Source organism: Papaver somniferum, chromosome 10 (assembly GCF_003573695.1).
Source record: "Papaver somniferum cultivar HN1 chromosome 10, ASM357369v1, whole genome shotgun sequence".
Lineage (NCBI taxonomy): Eukaryota > Viridiplantae > Streptophyta > Magnoliopsida > Ranunculales > Papaveraceae > Papaver > Papaver somniferum.
The window spans coordinates 165665779-165689135 of NC_039367.1; the positions used below are offsets into that span (position 1 = coordinate 165665779).

At 37.6% G+C, this 23357-nt stretch overlaps 2 protein-coding genes across 11 annotated transcripts; one reads left to right on the forward strand and one right to left on the reverse strand.

Annotated features, from left to right (window-relative positions):
- The first annotated feature begins 1074 nt into the window (after positions 1–1074).
- LOC113317692 (proline-rich receptor-like protein kinase PERK12) lies at positions 1075–3975 on the forward strand. 9 transcript variants are annotated; one of them, XR_003343850.1, is made up of 6 exons: positions 1075–1489; positions 1979–2154; positions 2610–2796; positions 2923–3061; positions 3179–3335; positions 3424–3975. XR_003343850.1 is itself a non-coding variant. In XM_026565837.1 (5 exons), exons 2-5 carry the CDS (start codon positions 2060–2062, stop codon positions 3428–3430), a joined length of 357 nt encoding a protein of 118 aa, XP_026421622.1. In that variant the 5' UTR covers positions 1075–1489; positions 1974–2059; the 3' UTR covers positions 3431–3975. The 9 variants fall into 9 exon arrangements, 5 of the variants coding, with proteins under 5 accessions (XP_026421622.1, XP_026421621.1, XP_026421623.1 ...); XR_003343849.1 differs by having other exon boundaries at positions 2923–3335; XR_003343851.1 differs by having other exon boundaries at positions 2610–2680; positions 2923–3335.
- A 202-nt stretch (positions 3976–4177) lies between these two features.
- LOC113317423 (beta-galactosidase-like) lies at positions 4178–9261 on the reverse strand. Of its 2 annotated transcripts, XM_026565546.1 has the most exons (19): positions 8895–9261; positions 8662–8757; positions 8436–8548; positions 8230–8296; positions 8053–8145; positions 7796–7939; positions 7489–7577; positions 7245–7350; positions 7045–7132; positions 6840–6958; positions 6594–6758; positions 6343–6515; positions 6109–6218; positions 5888–5997; positions 5662–5772; positions 5465–5575; positions 5142–5350; positions 4724–5060; positions 4178–4555 (listed from the first exon to the last, which is right to left on the reverse strand). In XM_026565546.1, exons 1-19 carry the CDS (start codon positions 9063–9065, stop codon positions 4445–4447), a joined length of 2523 nt encoding a protein of 840 aa, XP_026421331.1. In that variant the 5' UTR covers positions 9066–9261; the 3' UTR covers positions 4178–4444. The 2 variants fall into 2 exon arrangements, with proteins under 2 accessions (XP_026421331.1, XP_026421329.1); XM_026565544.1 differs by having other exon boundaries at positions 6343–6758.
- Between the last annotated feature and the right edge of the window lie 14096 nt (positions 9262–23357).

Consider the following 23357-nt stretch of genomic DNA (forward strand, 5'->3'; position numbering starts at 1 on the left):
AGTACGTGCGGATTTGGTTATGCTTCTTCAACCAATGAGTACAAATCTTTACAAATATATCAGCCCTAGTCCCAGTGTGTAGCCTACATATACACTCTAGGCAGTGGCGATGGATGGAGAAACCTTGTAAACTTCAGTTGTGAATTCGAAACATATTCTCGTCGAGACGCTATCTATGCGAATGGAACTCTCTATTGGATGGAGAGTAATAAAAAAATGATTGTTATCTTCGATTTGGCCGTGAAAAAGTTTTGTGGATATCTTGCACCACCTCCTTCGCCACCAAAGAATAAATGGTACTACAATAGCATAGGTGTTTTGGATAGGTTTTTGTATTTAGCTGTTTGGCTAGTTGTCGGATTATTTGAATATTATGACGTATGGCTACTAAGAAAGAAAGATGGTGATCATGACATGAAAGAGCAGCGAGAGGAACACTAGTCATGGGGTTGGAAAAAAGAATTTAGGATTAAAAAAAGTGAGTTAGTTGCCATCACAAGAAATGGCGGTGCTTTAACTTATACTAAATTCACTAATTATTTTGAAATTTTCGACACAAAAGGTTCAACCTCGAAAAAGCTTGTGGATTTTAAGAAACAGTGGATTCTTGAAGCATGTCCTCACAAGAACTCTTTAGTTTCTTTGAAAGAATTAGGGGAAGAAACTACGAAGATGATGGAGTCGATTAAAACTGAGGAGACAGAAAACCATGATCAGCCTTCATTGGGCCGACCGAGCGGAGCGAGGAAGGACCTTTATATGGTCATTTTTTTGTAAATTGTAAGTGATCAATTGACACAAAAAGATTTGGTGTCCCAAACCATTTTTAATCAACAATGAAAGGACTAAAGAGTCCATCTACATTTCCATATCTCACTGAAATTAGTGTAAATACAACATTAAAAGAAGGATATTCGCGTAACTTTAAACGCTCAGGAAAAAGCACACGGAAGTTGAAATATTTTTAAATGTTGAGGGGCAGTTTAGTAAAACTCGTGTTCGAATCCGGCCACCTCCAAAAATTTCAAAAAAATATTCTTTCTTTCTTCTTCTTCCCAAAAGATAAACACATTCCTTCCCGGAAACACAAATCGACCCAATCTCTTCTCCATTAAAATCATCTCTGATTACCTCCGTTTTCGAACAGAGAAGATAGATTGATTGATTCACATAAACCCTGAACAATTTATAGATACGAATCAAAACCCTAGAAAAAAATTTACTCAGAAATCAAAACCCTTAACGTCTTGGAATTCTCCAAATTAGGGTTCTTGAAGAGATGATGATGATTAGGGTTTTCTGTGAATCCCAGAGAAGAAAATTGAAGTAATCTGGGGTGATCTTGAAAGTAAAGAAGAAGAATTCAAAAATGGGTGTTGATATTTGAGTTGACTGAGAGTCTGCTGGAAAATGCAGGTGAGCGATTTCAGTATTGCTCAAAGATGTAACTCGTCGTGGTCAATCTCTTTCTTCTTCTTCTTATGAATCTGTAAGTTGTCTATCCAATTTTGGGGTTTCAGATTTGTAGAGTTTCTCAAGTTGTTGTTTAATACATTAAGCATAGACATCTTACTTAGTAATTTAATGTAAAATTATCAGAAAATGGGGCATGATTTCTGTTTTTAGGGATTTATTGTGCAGTAAGTTGAGTGCTATATATAGGATTTTCCCAACGGAAAGTTCATTGCCGTTTTTGCTAGCGAAAGAATCAAGGTCAGCTAGGGTGAGTAGCTTGGTTACTTCGTCATCTGATAGCTTTTTCCCTGTCAATTTCGGACCATATCTAATGTTGTCCACAACAGTACCTGTTGGAAAACCAAGCCCAGATAATGAATGCATATGCCATATCCCATATCAAACTATACAGAAGTGACATACCTTAGCAGATAAATAGTTAGGTATAAAAATCTCGCAATCAATTATACAAAGGGGAGGTCGTGGAGTTGACTACTTATTCTTAGTCATCCTTTTAGCGCAGTATATATTCGTGGATAAATGATTCCAATTGCTTGATGGAACCCAATGGAGGTCCAGAAGCAATCAGATAACTCAATTTCACATGGATGGAATTGAACTATTATGGAAACGTGCGGAGGATGACGATGCTGATAAGCTTCTACTCGCAGCATCAGAAAATGGGTGTCTGCAAACTGGGTAATCTCATCGTCTTTTATTACTTTCTTTTTTTTACTATTTCAGATAATTGCTAAATTAAAACTAAGCATAAACTGTGATATGAAATTCATTTTCATGGTGTCTCATCTTAGAGAGATGAAAGTGCTTGTGGCCTTGTGCAGCTTCCCTGCCTGTCATATTAGTTATCCTTTATTTGTAATTTCAGTGTATTTGGGAGAAGTCTAGCCCTCGATTTCGAAGAGAGAACATGCCTACTTTAACAGTGCATTTCTTTGTATATGGTTGTATCTCTGTAAAATCTGTAACTGGTTACACTATAGGCTTAGGTTCGAACCATGCTCGACTACTAGCAGCATACTCATGTCTTGATTATTTACACTGGCAGTAGATAATTTGTTTTGTGGTGTATGTGATTGGGAGACCAGTAGAAGTTTGAACCCCAGCTACATTAATGTTTTATATGTAAATCTCAGGGATGTCACAATGGATAATACGGAGCTAGGGATGTGATCTGCACCCTAAAGTCGCTGGAGGAGTAGATTGGGTACTAATGAAGTTGTTGAGATATTTGATTATCTGTTTGTAGATTTTGGTCTTGCTAAGATATCAAATGACATCACCACCCATGTTTGAACTCGTGTAATGGGAACATTTGGGCAGGTTATAAATCATATCTATTAATGAGTCTGTAAGGTCTTTATATAACCGATGCTAATATAACAGTGATAGATGATAATGTGGCATCACTTGTAAATTATTGATAAATTTGGAGTTATACCTTTTCAGGTACATGGCACCTGAGTATGCTTCAAGTGGCCAATTGACTGATAGATCCGATGTGTTCTCGTTCGGAGGGGTGCTTCTAGAGCTTGTGACTGGACGTAGACCTGTCGAGGCGAGCCAGGATGAGAGTTTAGTAGAATGGGTAAGCATATGTATATATTTCAGGAACCTTTGACCTGCTGTTACTTTTTTCCTAGAAATACTTCTGCGCCTTGAATAAGATGAACTTTTGTCTTGGCGGATGTTTTCTGCTGGCCAGACCATTGATAGCCAGTGCAACCGAAACTGGAGTTTTTTCAGAGTTGGCAGATCCAAGGATTGAAAAGAGATACGTCGAGAGAAAGATGTTTAGGATTGCTGAGACAACTGCTGCTTGTGTTCATCACTCTGCTAACAAAAGACCCCTCATGGTGCAGGTAGAAAACAACTTTTCTTCTTTTCTTTTTTTGGTGTATTAAAAATACTTCACGATTTAGTTACACATTTCTTGCTCTTTTTTGTTAGGTATTAAGGGCGTTGGACACTGACGGTGACATGCCAAATATCAACAATGGCGAGAAAGTTGGTCAGAGCACTATTTTTGAAGCAAATTCAGATCTTCAAAAATTTCAAATGTTGGCGCTGGGTGGCAATGGTACTGCAGACTATAGCATGTATAGTGGAAGTATGAACTATAGAGCAGAGATTTTACCCCTGAAACCTCCACCAGGTTGGAGTGGCGAATCAGAAACTCGTGCCATTAACCTACACAAATGTTGAACAGTGACATCCAAATACACTTTAATGTTTTTGCAATAACTTTAACTTGGTGTCGTTTCATGTAGTGGTGTCGTTTCGTCAAGTTCTTCTGTCGGCCCTCCCACCGTGGCAACGGTTATACTAGTTTATAGGAGGATGAGACACCTGCATACGTATTTATTTATAAACCGGTCAGGTAATCTTTGTTGAGTTTCATTTTGAAATTAGATAAAAGGGAACATTTATGTGAACCTTGATGCTATTGACATTGTTTCATTGAGTGATTATTGTAGACTATGACTACCGTCATTCTGTGTTTGTATTGTCTACTCTTTCAGAAAATGGCATTTGGAATACTAAACTGCAATTTAACTTCCTTCAATCGAGATACTTAAAACTCCATAATACAAGTATTCCGAGATTCTTGGGAAAGAACAGCCATATCATTGGATCCTTAATTTTGGACAACAAGAAATATTTCCATATTTAAGGTTGACAAAGCAGAACTGTTAATGCATTTCCCACAAAACTTGTGAACTTCCAATTATATTAATCGATATGGCTCGACAGAAGGTACAAACCTTGGAGTTACATTAATCAATATATTCTTGCTAGCCGATAGTGACAAATCTATGTACATCGAGTCGTATAAATTGGCTTGTGCCAATCTCTGCTAGCTGTAAATCTATACAGCATATATATTTGGGACAAAACTCGAACAAACTGTAAAGAACCTCGGAAATTTTGAGGCCTTGTATGTTTGATTTACACCGAATATTTTCGGGGATCAACTGCAAACGGCTTCAACTGAGAGTTTTTTCAAAGTGTTTGGACATGGGTCACCTCCAAAGACCTCAGGGGCTATAGATACTGAGCATGATTGCTGACCGATGCATCTCTGATACAAAATCATAAAGTGTTAGAAAAGAGAGTATGTTTTTTATGCCTAATAGCTTGAATCTCTGTAGTCCTAAAAGATGTTTAAGTTGGCTTGGATTCTGAATTTCATGGTAACAATATAAATGCCAAATGCAAGAACTAATTGATTCAGACTGTAAATGCGTACCGTTTCAAAAGCATTGTACGATTTATGAGCATGACAACTCCCTTCTCTAAAGCTTCCACAGGATCCTTCTGGAGTTCCAAAACTAGCAAACCTTATTGATGAAATTTTCTGACCAGGGGCACACCATAAATGAGCTTTGGGTCTTATTGGAGTAGCATCTTTGCCTGAAACTTGCCTCCAATAGTTTGCAATCGTTGGTTGCCATTCAAAAATATCCGCACAAACGCTTTCAATAGTTCTTCCGACAAAAGAAATTCCATTCGGATCACCACCCCATTCTTCGAAAACTACCAATAAGTTCCCGGTTGGTTTCAGCCATGACCGAGGAACATGATACCTGTGAAATTAATAATATTAATCGTCGATACACTTTTTATTGGACAATCAATGCTATCGCAGAATTTAAGCATGTGTTTACCATCTCTGGGAGGCCTCTCCACAATTACTTTCGCATTTCTTCTCGTTATAGGTACCAGCATAATTGCAGCTACCACAAGTACCACCAGATGCTTTATAAGCAGGCCAATAACGACCAATGCTCTTCCCATTTATCCAGACCTGACCTTTTCCCATTGTACCCATATCTAACGCCAATGGAACATCTCCTTCAGGTGCACTGAATAGAGTCTGCAAACATTGACAAAATTAAGCCACAAGTTGACACAGAACTTCACATACGTACCATAGTTTAAGATTTCAAGAAAATGAAACAGATTCCAAAGATTTTTGTAGATTCCTAACCTTGTGCCATGTTAAATGTTGTCTCTGAGCTGCTAAAGATGCTTCTACCCATTCAACAGTGGAACTCCCACTCAGGGAATGAAGACCCAAAGCTTCGCCTTCTAACCCAATCTAGAAACAGGTAAACGAGAATGACTAATTGTTTCTCATGGATAATGTTAATGAGACTTTGAAAAGGAGATGATCAGAAGACGAACCTTGTACGACCATTTTTGCCACGACAAATCTCTTCTTCCCTCATTGAGACCACTCAACATGACTGGACCTAGAACCCCCGCATTCCATGTCTCAAAATGTGGCCCGATATTCTAAAACACAATTGCAAACAGTGAAAACCTTAAGGAAAATAGACTTACCAAGAAACTATGCTTCCCAGAATATGAAAGACATTAGACAAAAGAGAATCAAGAGGGGTTAACTAACCGGAAGACCAACAGCAATGCTTAAGATGGAAATCTTGTTAAGTCCAGCTCTTAACTTCATACTTTCCTTAAATGTTAGTCTTGGGTCCTCTAAACTCCCATATGCAGTTCCTACCATTTACATAAAACAAGTATGATTATAGAAAAGAAATATGAATAAATAAATCAAGTGTTAAAGCTTTCATTGTCCATCTCCTCAGAAAGTTTCAAAAGCTTGTTTACCTGAGAGCTGACCGTTGATGAAAACATGCAAAGCATGGCCAGCTGATATTATAGTGAGCTCAGGATACTTTCCATTCTTTAAGAATTCTTCATTTGAGTCTATCTTGACACTGAAGACAGGAAAAAGATAGAAAAAAAGTATTACATCAAAATAGTTTTAGCAGTAAAGACTGGTTATGGAGCTATTCTGTAATGAGTGCCTTATAAAAAGGAGCCTTGATTGTCATTACTCACTCTGTCGAGTACCACAGATAATCCGTTACGTCTCTTGTGGTATTTATTTGCTCCAAAAGACCTGATACTGTAATTGTACTGTCATCATAGGAAGCAGGCTCCTCATTGAACGACTGCCAAGCGAATCCATCACCTACTGGGGTCATCTTCATGTGAGCGCTTTGAGAGCCAACCTGTTCATGACATTTTGTTAAGTTCAAAGAGCACCAAGTTTCTTTGAAACGGGGAGCTAAAAGTGAGTATATTCTCACCCTTGCAGTGTTGAAAACAGTAGTTTTACAATCAGGAAGGATGCTGATAGACCAAGGGGGGAGATGGTAATGCATATCCCCAAAGGCCACATTTGCAAAATATTTTGTATTATAGTTGGCAAGAAATGCAGCACAGCCTCCAGATTTGTAGTTGAAGACGTGAGCCTGAAACAAAGAATGTTGAAATGTTAGTTTCAACAAATCGTAGTTTGATGTTATGAGTATTTCTCTATGAAATCAGCAGACCTCTTGCTTGTCTCCTAGTATCTTGACAGCTGGTTCTGAATAAACTAATGCGGGTTCGCAAAGCTTGATGGCTCTGTGCAGATCCCTCAAATGGCCCCATTTTGGTTCTCTTAGTAGACCTACAAATTTGAAGTGCAAAATCACCATACTGAACATGTTGCAATATATCTTAATTCTGACAGACAGACAGGTTTGTAAATTATACCAAATTCATCGAGAGGAGCATCATAATCATAGCTAGTGCCTATAAAAGGACCACCAGCAGTTCGACCAAAATTTGTCCCTCCATGGTACTGAAAGCAAAGCAAATGAATTTATTAACTCTTCCATAACCTTGGAGAAAACCATAAAGCAGCTGGAGTAGATACCCTTAACAAAAACTAAAAAGCTAGTACACTAGCTTACCATATAGTAGTTCATAAAGGATCCACCTTTCTGGATAAACTTGGCCACTGAAAATGCCAAGTCTTCAGCTGGTCGATGAGGAACGGGACCACCAAACTCTGTAAACCTGCCAGTCAACAACCAAAAAGAATACTAAACCAACGTTCTTTTTCATAGTAAAACCAATTACCATATGCAACCAATAAAGAAAGTTGTGCACAATTGGAATTTGGAATATGAAGACCAACAAGACAGGAAAGTATACCAGCCAGTCCAGTTTTCTGTCCACATTTTTGGTTTATAACGCCTGTTTGGAGAAAACCAATCGCAGTAGAAACCATTACAAGTGTTTATCTGTTGCAAAATTTAAAAAGTTAGATTGAAGGAACAGCATATTGTTACTGACTTCAGCAAGTTCTCTCTACTAGTTCAAGTTTTAGCGCAAGTTCTTGGTAACAACTAAGAGACTGATAAGTCATAGATTAGACCCGGATTCACTATTAGATGTATATATGGACTTCCCCAGACAAGAAAATAGAATTGTTGACAAAGTATGTGCAATTGGAACTTACTATTGGATCAGGGGCATCATCTTGCTTACACATGACCCACGGTACACCAATGCCGAGACCTACTGCCATTTTAGCAACATAGTCTGTATAAGCCCTCGCAGGATCACCCAATTCATACTCCATTGGTCCATACTCATTCTCTATCTGCCATACACCTCAAACATAACTCTTCAAATTCACAATAAGTTGCTAGATAATCACCAATCAACCACGGAAGTAATTTCAAAAATACACTCAGCCATAAGCTCTATTTTCACCTGCGCAAGAATTATTGGACCTCCCTGAGATTCGAAAAGCTTTTCTTCCTTCATCATGTCCACTATCTTTACAGTAAATCCTTTCATGGCAATCTACAAACACAGTATCCACTAAATTCGAGAAAACATGGCGAAATTTCTACAAAGGAAAGAAGCTGTAATTGAAGTAACTCAAACCTTGAATGGCTCATTGTCTGTTCTAAAACTTATACCAGGTACATACTTTAGCCAAACAGGAAATCCCCTGAATCCAAAAACAAACACACAAAAATTACGAAAAATTAGCCAAACTTAAATTTTGCATATGTTACTCTAGTAGAGCAAATGAGCAATTGAGTTGTGAGCATCACAATTTCTACTAAAACAAAGGAAAAATTGATTACCCAAAATTCCATTCAGCACAAACATAAGGTCCAATCCTGAGATGAACATAGAGACCAGCTTCTTGTACCAACTTGATAAACTTAACAAGATCATATCTATCCCCAAAATAGTACTACAAATTCCACACACAAAAAATATCCAAAATTAAGAACAAAAATGCAATCAAAAATTCCACAAAATGAAAATTTGTAGGAATGAATGAATTCAATGTGATGATACACTTACTTGTCCAGGAGAGGGTTCATGCCCATTCCAGAAAACATAAGTTTGAATCACATCTAATCCTCCTTCTTTTGCTTTCTCAATAAGATCTGGCCACATCTATACTCAACCAAAAAAATCACATTATTAAAATCAATTTGCTGTAGAACCCAAGAAAAACAAAGATACCCATTTCAACAAATACATTAGAAATTACTGAACAATAGCTCAATTAGATAGTGTGCAATAGATTATACCTCAGGAGTACTTCTTGGGTAATGAATGGATCCAGAAATAAGAATTCTTCTTTGCCCATTAACAACAATAGCTTTTTCATCATAAGTTACTAAACCTATTACTCCACTAAAACAATAATTACATAATAATAACAATGATAGTTTGAGTAACATTCTATGCTGCCTCCACATTGCAACTGATGATGATGATGATGAAATACAACCCCCTACTCTGTTTCTTCCTCTGTTTCTAGAAGAGAGAAAGAAAGAGGAAATGGGGTTTCAATTGAGAGAAAGAGAGAATGTTTTTTTCAGTCAGTCATGGGCATTGGAGCTTTTTTCTTGAGAGTTGCAGAGGAGAGTATGATAAAAGTGAGTTATTATTGGGTGTTCTTTGTTGGTAAGTGAAAAAAAAATTAGAGTGCTCTACTATATCTATCCATTACAGTGAGTTTGATGCCTGCTAATAATATGTGGCCACGTGTTCATTAAGGTAGGGACCACGGAATCTAAGAGTGATAATGGGGTTTCTGTGACTGAGATATCTTGTTTGATGTGTGACTAAAGCTGACAGCTTTAATTTTCAGACTTTGGGGACCAATTATCTTTTCTTTTTCTTTTTTTTGTTCTCCATGGTGTGAATCTGAATGAAGATTAGTTCCAAAGCTTACAGTTTTCAGACTTGATTAATAATAAGTCTGATTTTCTTTTCGGTGATTTCTTTTATGTATTTTAAGTTAGGAGGAATTGTGGGATTTTGATAATGAATCTGCCACTTTTTTAAATAATGTAGTCATTTTTGTTCTCCAAATACATTTTGCTTCGTACCGAAGTTGTGGGACCTGGATGCATATCATCAGATTGATTTGCATTTTCATTATATTTGTTTACATTGCCGAGGGCGAGATATAAATAGAAAGAAACACCAACAACAAAAATCTATTTGTTGGTGAATATGAAAATTATACTAGCAAACATGAGCGGAGGTTGCAATTTTAAGTAAAGAACTAATCTTCTTGGTTGTGTGAGATTTCAGCTCCGTTTGGGATTGTGTTTTCTTTCCTACAAAAGCACTCTGTAACCAACTTGTAACAAACATTTTAGGAAAATTGTGTTTGGTAAACTTTTTTCAAAGCGTTTTACTCCAAAAACACTTCTATTTTAGGCCAACTTTTAAAAGTTACCCAGGAGTAGCTTTTAAAAGCAATTAAAGCAGAAGTTGTGGACAGACTCAATTTTAATTAATTGATTCTCTATTTTAACCTTGTTATTATATTAAAAAGACAAAATCTACAATTAAATATTTATTTATGTATAATTATTTCGCTAATCAAATTTTATTAATTTTTCTCATAAAATAATAATTACAACAACAACAATAATAATAGTACTTAAAGGTAAAAATTATTAATTTTTGTTATAAAATAATAATTACAACAACAACAATAATGGAGTAGTATTAAAAGGTAAAAATTAAAATAAAATTAAGATATTAAATGATTAAAAGGAAAATTATATTTGTTTTCTATTTAGATAAAAAAATGATTAAAATATGAATAAGAATTATTATTATTATCTTTTATCTTTATTTCAGTAATATGCAAAATAAACAAAATATTTTATTATTAATAGATTTAATTTAAAATAAATAAATTAAACAATATCTATTTTCGTCATTACCCATATCGTAAGCACTTAAACACGATAATTTACCAAATAAAATTTACAGTTTGTTGGTTCCACAGCACTTTACATATTATAGTTACCAAACGTCTTACTATTTATTTTTAAATCACAGCACAACAACACACAACACAGCATTACAGAAAAACATTTTTGTAAAACTCACGGTAATACCAAACTAGGCTTTCATGGAACCTTAAAAGCTTATAAACTAAAAATTACTACAACCTTAAATAATACGGATAGCATTAGACAGGTACTGTATAGGTCAAAGTGGGTGGTCAAGCATTCATTTGTTTGTAGGTCCAAGAGAAAAAACAGTATGGTGGGTAACGGTGTTTCTTGATTTGAGTTATCTGCAAAAGAAAATGCATTATCTTCTTGTTTTATTTCTTTCTCAAGCCGGAGAAGAATGTTTAAAATATAGGCATGAATGATCGAGCCCATCCATACAATGGTTGTGCTCTTACCCTAAGAGCATTTCCAATGCAAATGGTCAAAGTCATTTTAGGTGAAGGTCTTATTTATACCTTTTTACTTGTGGGTGATTATTAAATGACAAAAAATGATGATACAAAACTTTTTAGCCAAAGTTCATCTCCATTCCCCAAGGTCTTATTCAACACTTTTTATTTGAATTTACAGACAAAATGATGATGTAGATCTATGACCCAAAATCATGAATAAAGTCTAATTTAGACTTTCTCCTTTACCCCATTTAGTCATGTCATCACTTTTTATGACATTGACACTTGCATTGGAGATGAAGTTTTGGTAGAAAAGATCTTAAATCATATATGGCATGTTTTTTAAAGACCTTGACCCCTTTCATTGGATATGCTCTAAGTATCAAAATCCAAAGCCGGAGGATCATTTAAAAGATTAAAGCAACAACGTCGGCTCACAAAGGGGAATAAGATCCCATAATTTGCGCGCCTTCAGTAGCCATTTCTCAGTTTTTTTTTTTTTTTTTTATAAACAAGGAACCTTTTCATTAATGGGTTTTCAAGGTTATAATGAGTCTAAGATCGAAAATAAGAGAATACAAAGTAACAAGAACATATCGTAAGAGTACAACAACGAGAAATCCGACAAGAGAAAGCGAAGGATTACCGGAGTAAGACAAATACAAGTATGAATAAGATCCGATTAAATCGGAAGAAGGATGGTTTTTTTCGGAATTAAATTCCAACCATTTAGTTTGTTTTTCTTCTTTAAAAAGAAATGCTCCCAAAGTAGGAGTGATTTGCTCAAATCTCTTGTAAACAGTGATGAAGCTTCCGTGGTCAAAAAGACCACCGATGAAGATTTCTTCGCCGGAGACGACAACGATGGAGATTTCGTCGTTGGAGAATCACTATTGATTTTAGAACCCAACACAGTAAACTAAAATCGCCATTAAAGCGAAGATAAACCTCAAAAGAATGGATAAAACCACCAAATCGGTGTAGATAAGTAGAAAACATAATAAAAATTAAACCAATCTACTAACTAACCTAGAAAACAAGTAAAAATGAAGAAATCTGCTCAGATGTAGTCTAAAAATGGACAAGATCTAAGCAGAAAAGGATTGTTTTTGATGATTTTGTTGGGAAAAAAAAGAGTGAGAGAGAGGAGAGATAAGTTTTTTTTAAATTAATTTTTTATGAAACGAAGGGTTGTTTTTTTTTTTTATCCGAAGCGAAAAGGTTTATTTTTGATGTTATATGATTATGAACAAGAAATGCATTATCCTCTTGTCACTTTTGTTTTTCTCTAGCTTTATTCTAGGCGTGCCGCCATCATCCGTTCATACGTTGTTTGTGTCCTTAGTTTTAACGCTAACCTGGTATTAAAAAAATCAAGTCAAGGACCATGAAATCAACGACGGAATATATATATATATATATGCAAATCTTATGAGATTGCTCAATATTAACGGATAGTAACGATTTTTATAGAGATATACTAAATTTCATATAAGATAAAATATATTATATATTTGGGATGATACACCTTTTAGCAAACAGGCACCCTGGTCATCAATTTCTTTTTGTAAATCCAAAATGATCATTGATCAAAATACAGTATTTAGGTTAGGCCATGTCTCCACAGCTACTGCGCAAATGAATTGAACACACTATTCTCCATTGCTCTACATTATTGGATGCACACAAAAAATCAAAAATACCAAGGCTCTAACTTTCAACATCTCCATGTGAGGTCTATAATAATGTTGCATAATACTTCATTAATGAAGTTACTTACCACTATTAAAACATGTTCATAATCATATTACTCCAAAAAAAAAAAAAAAAAAAAAGTTTTGCCAACATCAGATGTTAAAAATAGAATCTTCAGCCAGAATCGTAGAAAGGAAGGATAATGAGGCTGAGGCTGAGACTCGACTTTTATCCCGTCTGTCTACACATTTTGGTTGGGTTTGGTTTTTAGGTCGACCACTCTAATCATTATCTTGGGAAATGAGTGGAGCAACACGGTATAGTGGTGTTCAGGTGTTTTCTTTATTGGAAGATCCTTCATTTTTTTTGAAACCCGGCATTCGGATCTTTTCTTGATTTCACTAAGCAATTAAATTGTGATGATTAGAGTTAAAATGTTGAAAATTACTATTGAAATGTTTGAACTTCTGGTATGATTAGACGTTGAACTTGGTCCCTGGCCTCCGAGATCGAGTAGATTATTTTCTGAGTCGATTTTTGGTGGGTCGACCGTTTATGTGTTGTTGCAGGTCCAGGAGAAGAAAAACTTTTTTATTTTTTTTAGCACCATATAAGAACATGAATGATTAATGTTGCGCGCATCTTATTGATCGAGTAGTTGCAAATAAGAAAATGATTCACTATCTTCTTGTTTTTGTTTCTCAAACCCTACGTTGTCTTTTTTTTTTGTTTCTCCCAACTTATTTTAGGCGTGCTGACCCATCCGTAGCGCGTTTAGATATCAGAAGTATTTTAAGTAAAGAAATTATCGCAAACACGGGACTGGAGGTCACAATTTTAAGTAAAGAACTAATCTTCTTGGTTGAGTGAGATTTTCTTAAGTGTGTTCCAGTTCAACAACCTTAAAAATGGAAGGCATAAATTAATATTAAATGAATAGGATTAGACAGGTAAGGTCAAATAGGGAAAGCGGGTCAACTATTCATTCATTTATTTGTAGGTCCAAGAGGAAAACAGAATCGGGGGTAAGATTTGTACCCCTTATTAGCAGCTATAACTTTTTAGGCCGGATGTAACTATAAATGACCTGAATTTGATAATATGTCAACACCATGATTGATGTCAAAAATCCTTGATCATTATGCAAATGCATTATACGTCTAACCTGGCTCACGAATTAGTCAGGTGCTCTAAAAGGCCTGGATGCCCTGACCCGTAAGCCCTATCTATTGGCATTATGGATGCTTTACAGTTGCACCTGCAAACAAGAACAAAAATTAGGAAAGCTCCAACCTCCAACAAGGCAACATTTCCATGTGATATCCATAATTAGGGCTGCACATGGGCGGGTATGGGTGGGTATAAGCTAAAACCAACCTCGCACCCATATATTGCGGGTTTTCTTTTTCATAACCAACCCCGCACCCATAAACAGCGGGCGGGTTTTGTTACCCGCCCGTTACGGGTTGGGCGGGTATGGGTTTAAACAGGTTTAAACCCGCTTTATATTCAAGTATTTAGAATAACTTCTATTCTCCTTGATTAAGTGAGAAAAAAAAAACCAAAACCCCCAAAATATTCATATCTAGGAAGTTCATAGATGAAGATTAAGTGTTGAATCTGTTGATTTTTCGATTGTTGTCGATTTCTGGTGAAGATTCGAAGTTGTTGTTGTCGATTTCTGGTGAAGATTTATGGTAATTGTCGTTCGTAGGTGAAGAAGAAGAACTGAGGAGGAAAAAGAGGAAAGGCCGAACCGAGAGAAGAGTGTAGAAAGTGAATGAGATTTATCAGTTATCCTATCTACTAGTATTAGAGTTTCATAATGGACGACTAGGATTATTTTTATCTAATGATATATAATCTGCGGGTTTTTTGAGCGGGTATGGGCGGGTATTAGCTTAAACCAACCTCGCACCCACAGACAGCGGGTTTTTTTTTTCATAACCAACCCCGCACCCACAACGGGCGGGTATGGATTAAAAATCCGCGGACTTAGCGGGTACGGGTGGGTTTGGGTATCGTGGGCGGGTCTTGTGCAGCCCTATCCATAATAGATTAGGGAAAATGGAAATTCATAGATTCATAATACCTCCATAAAGTACTGTCTTCAGGCACTATTAAAACATGTTCGTATCCATATTACTATTTTCTTTTGCTAGCATTGCATGCTCTTGCAAACTGCAACTTTACAATTAAAACAGAAATTAAATATGTCATTAGCAATAAAATGTCAATCTTGTTAAAGGGGCGGTAAGGGTGATAGTAATGTCCCTCTTATTGGTTAGGGGATGTCCTATAGGGGGTGTAAATTGACCAGATTACCCTACTCCTATTTTTAACCTAATGGAATCAGAAAAATCAAAACAGTGTTTTTGATTTTTTTTCATCTTCTCTTCTCTTCTCCTCCTCCATTAAAATTGAAATTTTCATCGTCCTCGATTAATCAGCGATTTGAAAAATTGATAATCGTTGATTGAAAACTATATTTCCAAAAGATCCGGTTAGAGTTTTGTTTATTGTGTTTGATTTAAGTTAGTTTTGTATCAAAAATTAGGGTTTTGGATCAAAATTGAAATTGAAATTTCTCTGTTGCATGTGAGTTACGGTTGGTAATAACTCTAATTGGAACCGTAACTATAGATTTCGTTGATGTTACGGTTGGTCTCGTTACTTAAGTTACAAACCGTAAGTCGTCCTGGATGTTTCATTTTCTTTTTACGTACGGTTTGTAATTGCATCACTGTTACCAACCGTATTTGAGTTACGACTTGTAACTCAAATAACCTTACCAACCGTAGGTTAATTACGGTTGATCTCGATTCATTAGTTACCAATCGTAATTTGTTACGGTTGCTATATGTTGTCATTCTACCAACCGTAACTGGTATTACGATTGGGTTTTCCCCAAATTGAACCACTTACGGTTGGTATTCGATACTTTTGGAACCGTAACTGAGAGTTACGGTTGGTAACGAGCTAAATTCCAACCGTAAGTTCTTCTGAAATTTTAAAAGTTTCGATTTTTTTACGTACTTTAGATAATTTTGAGCGACAAAAAGTTAATGGGAATTAATTTAGAGATTCACCCATCTCAAATTTGTCACTGGAATCACTCATTTTAGTTGAGTGAATCAAAATCTAGGGTTTCACAATAATGTCTTTTTTCTTCTCCTCACAACTTTTTTTTTCAACTCTAATAATCTGATTTTAGAGTTATTATAAGTGAAAATTAATTATCAACACTAATCTTAATTATTAATAATAAGAGTTGATTGATCATTTTCATATTCTTTTAATAAGGGATGGCATGAATTATCATGTAATGATCTTTTTTGTTTTATTAGGTTGCCGCCACTCTAATAGATCATGCCGCCCCTTTATCAGGATTGTAAAATGCTGAACTTCTGGTGCGAATAGATGCTGAACTTGGTCTATCAATCGGTTTTCCATTGCTAGGTTTCAATCAACAAAGTAGTAACCTCTCCAAGGTTGAGTGGATTAATTTAAAAGTCGACTTTTCGCAGGTCTGCGGAAAGATGATAATTACCTTACAAAATTTATGGCACCGTCAATCTTTTCTTTGAAAATGAAAAGATAGAAAATTAAAAATTATTCAATTGGATTTGGTGTTTTCCATCTTGTTTACACCGAAAGTTGAGTACTTTGGTCGACATCGAACCATAATTAAATTCAATAATTGATTAATTTGTAGGCGACTAGGCGTTCGTTCATAGGTGGATTGAAAGGAGGCTTTCAAATTCACATGGTGACCATAATGTACACACAGTGAACATAGTGTACGGTGGTGAGATACTCGATTGTTAAAGGCGGGTACCAGTTCTTTTTATGGCCGGTATCTATCCATATAAAACATCGAAACCTTAACCATTGGATTTCTAGATTGGTATCAGCCCTGAAAAAGTTGTTACCCGTCTTTAACAATCACGGTGTCGATATTAAATTTTGATTTCGATGTTAAATTTTGATTTCTGTAATCACGGAGTTAATACGGAGTTAAGAGCTAAACACTCCTTTCTTTTTGGAACATCTCCTATTAAAAAAGACAAACATTCAAAATGGTCGGAATTGATTCCGAGTTATATCATTTTTTTCTCTCAACTTCTCATACAAGAGTTGGATACCTTTGTGGTATTTTAATCCTTTTCTTCGCTTTTTGCATGTATTTGGTTTCTTTATTTGTATATTGGTTTTATTTTTCTTTGTGGACAATCATGTAATCACCTTTTTAGTCATAAAAACTCTGTTTGATACATGACCGTCCAAGTATAATTTACCATTTGCCCACTGCCACGAACACATGAATTAAAACTGTTTTTCCCATTTTAGTATAGCTTTTACACTTTGCACCTTGGGATGCTATTAGACGGTTGGTTTATACGGTCTGACCCTAACCCGTGGATCGGTAGGGTTGGTCTTATAGAGCCCATCTCTGTGAAGGTAGTTCTTTTTTCTTTTTTTTTAAGGTGAGAACGCCTAGGCAATACAAGATGGGCGACTAAAAAGACTACCCAAGAGTGAGCCACTCATTCATGTGTTTGTCCATGAAAAGAACAGCAGAATTTTTTGAGCAAGCACGATGGGTAACAGTGTATCCAAGTTAACACACATATCAACGAGGAATGTTTAAACGCTTTTTATTGATTAAATCGAGTTACTGCAAAATAAGAAATGCATTATCATCTTGTTCTACTCTTCCAAGCCTTTGTCTTGTCACTTTTTGTTTTTCTCTAACTTTATTATAGGCGTGCCCTACATACATTGGCAGTGTTCTTACGCCAAGTTGCTATTAAAAATTCAAATCAGGGAGAATCATTGAAAAACGAAGGCCAAATCTTTATTGTAAATCCACAATGATCCGGATACAGTATTTAGGCCATGTCTCCAAAGCTATTCCGCGAATGCATTGTACACACTATCCTGCATTGTTCTACATTATTGGATGCATACAAAAATAAAGATAGGAAGGCTCCAACTTCCAACCATGTGAGATCTACAATAATAACGTTGGTAAACTTGACCTCATAATACTTCCATAATGAGCTTTCTTCCCACTATTAAAACATGTTCATACTTCATAATCATGTCACTCCAGACGAAAGAAAATGTTAGTATTGCATGCTCTGGCAAATATACACTAAAAACAGAAACCATTAGCAGCGTAAAAAGGTGAATCAGCAGGTCTAGCTTTTTTACAGCTGAATTGGGACCAATGCTGATCTCAAATGGGTGATGATAGACTGGATAGTGAGAATGAGGCCGGCTGAGGCTCAACTTTTATCCGGTTTGTCTGCACATTTTGGTGGCTTTTAGCCAGGTCGACACTGTAATTATCCGAGTATTGGCAAATGAGTGGTGTTCAGAGCCTGTTCAGGTGTTGTTCTTTTCCGAAGGCCACACTGTTAGAATACGGACATCCAACTCAAAACCAATTGGTAATGAGTGGAGAGGCCCAAAAGATTTTAAATTGCAGGATCTTATAAATCCAGAAAATGTGGGACTAATAATCTCAACACGTCCCCTCACGTGTAGTCTCGTTGGGTCTAACACGTGAAACAATAAATCGGGTAACGCGGAGTAAAGGTGAGATCATTTGACTCGATACAAATAGCCTGCTCTGATACCATGTTAGAATACGGGCATCCACCAGTTCTAGACAACCTTCCTGATACTAGGCGCTGGTCTTTGCATAATGATGGAATATTCACAGTTAAAACCCTATATGCTAAGCTTATTGAAAATTCAGGTATTGATAATTTCCCTCATCAATTAATTTGGAAGAAGTATATTCCGCCCAAGATCAAGTCGTGTGGGATATTCATTTGGAAACCGATAATTGGATTTTCATCCTCCTCGATCAAGTCGTGTGGGATATTCATAGAGGAATAAGCTCCTGAAAAAAGCACGCTCACTGAGCTTCCTGTATCCACTAGAATCCGGTGTAACGAAACATACCAATCCAAACAGTTATAACAATAACATCATTGTGTGGAGCATATACACCTATCATCTCTGCTGCAGAGAACTCGATCTTTGTGCACCCAAACTCCCGAATTTCTGCTCCATTGCCACTGACAAAATTGATGTGATTTGTCAAGTACCATTCTTTTAACTGCCTAAGCTTTCTCCTAGTCTCATCTTCCGATGCCCGCCTGGTAATTGAATGGATCCCGGCGTGACTGACATTAATTACATGTGCGTTAATCACATGTGTTGTGCCAAACTGTCCAGGACCTTTCCAAAAATCCTTTTTCACGTACTCTTGTAGTTTTCCAGCATCTATCATTCGTTGTACCTCGATCTGTAAAGCTCAGCAATTCTCGGTCTTGTGACCATGGTCTTTATGGAACTTGCAGTATTTGCTCCTATCACGTTTATCACGTGTGTCTGCTGGCAAAGGACGAGGGGGGCTCAAATCTTTGATGATTTTCTCGTACAACTCTGCAAGCTGTATATTCAACGGTGTCAGCTTCATATCATGATATTTCTGGAATCCAGTTTTCATTCGTTCACCTTCGTTTTTCTCTCGGACTTCACCTCGATCATTGTGCTGGCCGCTCGAACGGTTCTTCGACTTGTCTTTCCTCCTATCATTTGGATAATTGGATGACCTGTTGACATCTGTCGTCTCTCGAGATTTTGAGTCATCCTCTACCCGAGCGTATTCTTCTGCTCGATCATACAACTCTTCCACAGTATTTTCTGGTCTCTTGACAAAAGAACCGTACAAACCTCTCTGATCATGCTGGTATGCCTGCTTATAAGCTTCGATGACGCGACTTGGTCGTTGGCACCATCCACATCGGCCAATTCCTGCTTGAAGCGCCGAGTAAACTGTCTGATGCTTTCATCCTTCCGAATTACTATAAGGAACAATGCATGGCATCCCTTCCGATCACGTCTGTTGTACTTGTAGTGAGAGCATAATTCTCCAATCAGTTCATGGTAAGCACCAATCAACTGTGCTGGGAGTCGATTGAACCATTTTATTGCTCCTCCAGTCAGTGACTGTGGAAACATTTTGCACATCAACTCATCACTGAACTGCCGTAGGGCCATGAAAGTTTCATAGTGTAAAACGTGTTGATCTAGATCATATGTTTTCTCATCGAATTCTGGCAGCTTTGGAACTAGAAAATTCATTGGCGGCCGGAATTCTCTGATATTCAGCTTGAAAGGGGCTTCTGCAGATCGATGCAAACGGTCTATCTTTTCTTCTCTGGACTGCTTTTTCGACATTAATTTCTCGATCATATTGCAAAGGCGAGCCTCTGTTATTGCGTTTATGTTGCCATCTGAGGAACTGTCTTCCTGCCCGTAGTCTCGGTCCTCTGTAATATGAGATGTAGATCTCATTTTTTTTCCTTCGGGGACCAGTGGGGTCTCTTCTATTTCTGCCTTGCTCCGAACAAGCATAGTAATTGTGCGGAAATTCTCTCTCATCGTGTCGATCTCGAACCTAATCTTCATCATTCCTGGTACGTTTTGAACCGGTGGAAGTTCTGGCTACACTCTGCTGAGTTGCAGCTGGCCGGGTCCCTGCTCGTTGAGGTCGTACATGCCTTCGCTTAGGTAGATCTCCAGTGACAACAGATTTTTCACTGGTTGATTAAGATTAATCACTTCTATGTTTCGGTTTGCAGCTTGCGGGCTAACTCGTCTTCCAAGACGCTGCCATACAGACCTACCCCTCTGGTTGTTCAGATTACCAGACCTAGGTCGAGGATGTTTTTCACGTTCTAAACTCATGAGAGCGTTCTCATTCTCCATCTCGTTCAACCGATTGAGTAACAGTTCTTCCTCTGTACTAGGAGTCGTGGTGCGACCGTCTTGCAGGTCCTGTCGATGGTCATTCCTCCTAGACGGGGTGCCGAACGCATGCCCTATATTTCCCCGAACTTGTGGGTTTTCCCCATCAACATCTATTTCTTCGTTATCGATCGCCGGTTGTTTTTACCTTCTCCGATTCAGATTTGTTGTTTCGTCACGGAAACGATCTCGATCTAGTCCACGACCCAGGGATCTGTTATGAGCATGATTTTGACCCTGCCTGTTTCCAGTGGGTACTGCTGGAGCTGATTGAACCTGAATTACGTGCATTTCATCTTCGCCTCTCCTGTGTTGTTGGGAATCACTGTCATAATCGGTCCTTCGTGCAGTCTGTCTGATTACTACCATAACTCGATCTGGTAAAACACGATAATCTTTTCTCGAAAACCTTGGTATGCGCCAATGTTTGTATGGTAAAATTACTTCTACCCCAAACACGAATTTGATGATGATTTTGCTGTGAATTGAACCGCTACTTCAAACTCCAATTGGATTGAGGAATTTGGGGGGGGGGGGGGGGGGGGGGGTACCTGCAAAAAATCCTCCGATGTTAAAGTCAGTTTAGGGATTTTTCACAGGAGTTTTTGTGGGGAAGATTGCATACCTCTTGGGGTTATGAACCCCTGCTTTTAAATGGTGTGAATTTCCGTTTCTTTTCTCTGATTTGATGGTTGGCATCAATTGCCATAACTGGCCCTGCATGCCTCCTTGTGATAAATTCCATGCATGGTTCCCTGGCATAAATTCCATGCATGGCTCCCTGGCATAAATTCCCTGCATGCCTCCTGTCATTGAGTGTCCCTTGCATGCCTCTTAGAAGTTTCCAGAACTTCCACAATGACTAGGGAACTGGTTAAGCAAAATATTGCAAAAGGATGGCCCATGGAGAGATGTATGCCCATGCCCCCAACGGGGCAAAAATATCCCCAAGGCAGACTAGTGCGGGCCTGAAATAACGGCTAGCCAATGGTTAGACTTGGCTACTCAGTGAGTCAACTCGGTGGGGGCGAAAACATCCTCAAAGTAAAAGAACTGGGGCGAAAATATCCGGGGGCTACGGGTTTATGTTGTATCGCGCTGTACCGAATAGGGAGCATGGCATTAAGTTACGACGTGATACACCGAAACAGAACCATGGATTTAAGTTGCACCGTGTTGCACCATAGCAGTACTGCTGCCGGACGGGTGCAGTTGGACAGCTGTTGCTACACCGAATCACTGGTCAACTGGCTAAGACTGCCGGCTCTGCTGCAGTCCAGTTACTATCGCCGGAGAAGATGAAGACTCCGGCAACCTGCTACTGTCCCGGTGCCGGAGAAGATGAAGATTCTGTCATGACGTCATGTTGACGTTGCCGGATGACGCAATGCTAACGCAGTTGACGGCGTCAACTAGCGGCGTCGAGAATATTTTTCACTGCTGATGTCATCGACCACTTCACTGCTGAATGTACTTTCTGTTGACGTGGTACCTGACACGTCAACCGTGTTGCTGACATGGCACCTAACATGTCAGCATTGCTGCTGACATCGCGACTGACACGTCAGCATATTGTTGACGTGGCATTGTGCTGCTGACGTGACATATGTTAGTTAATGTTATATGCTGATGTGGCATGCTGACATGGCACTTTGCTGTTGATGTGGCAGTGGTGATGGGGCTCCTTACTTGCTTGGTTTGGACCTATGCACATGGGCTTCTATGTTTAGAGTGTTTGCAAGGCCTAGTTAGCCATACTTGGATAACAATAGGAGTACATTAAGCCCAATTAACCATACTTGGCTGATAGGAGGAGCTTTGCAGGCCTAAGTTAGCCCATTGTAGGTGTAGAATATTAGGGGTACAAATAATAATGTGTTATGCATCCTTTGTGGTGGTTTGCAAAATGGTTATGCATTCAATTTTCGAGCATTGTGCCTAAAGTGAAAGTATCATTTTTCTTGAAACGGAGTGAGTATATCGTTTTATTAGTTGCAACGGAAATTAGTTGATGCATAAACCAAAATATGGCTACATAAAGTATTATGTATCCTTTGTGGTGGTTTACATAAATTTAATATGGATATACATTTAATTTTTAAAAATTGTGTTTAAAATGACAAACACCTCCGAATTTTTTTGTACAAACTCTAAATTTGATATTGTTGTTTATACTCATTGCGTAGATTTTTTTAAAACCTTTCTAACGAGATAAAATTTGTAAAGTTCGGTTGATTCGCAAAAAAATACGTTTAACCGAACTCCTTGTATTAGAACAACACAAGTCCATAAGTTCGGTTCCTTCGCAAAATAAGGATATCACCGAACTTTAGTTTACGAAAATAATGAGAAGTCCACAAGTTCGGTTCGTTCGCAAAAATATTAAGTTTTCTTTGTAACCGAATTCTACCTTTGAAACTTCGTAACCGAACTCTACCTAATTCGCCAAGAAATAAATTTCGTAGTAACCGAGCGTTTGCCTAATTGCATATATGCATATATAATCCCAGTTCGGTTGATTCGCAAAATATGTTGAAGTTTGCGAACCAACCGAACTTCTAACACTAGGTTACTTTTAACCTGCGGTTCGTTGGAAACTTGGTTGCGTTGAAGTTTGCGAACTAACCGAACACACAAGATGTACCCAAATAAATTGTTAAGTTCAAAGTTCGGTTACCTACCATTTTATCCTAGGTAACCGAACATTACACTGTATGACCAAAACCTCCATTAACGAGAGAGTTCGGTAACCTGCGTGTTTGGAAAACGTAACCGAACTACATTTTCAGGTGTGTTCGGTTACATGTTC

Coding starts and splice junctions, on each gene's coding strand:
- LOC113317692 (XM_026565834.1), top strand. CDS start 3,141: ATGAACTTTTGTCTTGGCGGATGTTTTCTGCTGGCCAGACCATTGATA. Junction 3,336..3,423: donor AAAGACCCCTCATGGTGCAG/GTAGAAAACAAC, acceptor CTTTTTTGTTAG/GTATTAAGGGCGTTGGACAC.
- LOC113317423 (XM_026565544.1), bottom strand. CDS start 9,065: ATGTGGAGGCAGCATAGAATGTTACTCAAACTATCATTGTTATTATTA. Junction 8,549..8,661: donor ATGAACCCTCTCCTGGACAA/GTAAGTGTATCA, acceptor TGGAATTTGTAG/TACTATTTTGGGGATAGATA. Junction 4,556..4,723: donor CGTACAATGCTTTTGAAACG/GTACGCATTTAC, acceptor ATTTTGTATCAG/AGATGCATCGGTCAGCAATC.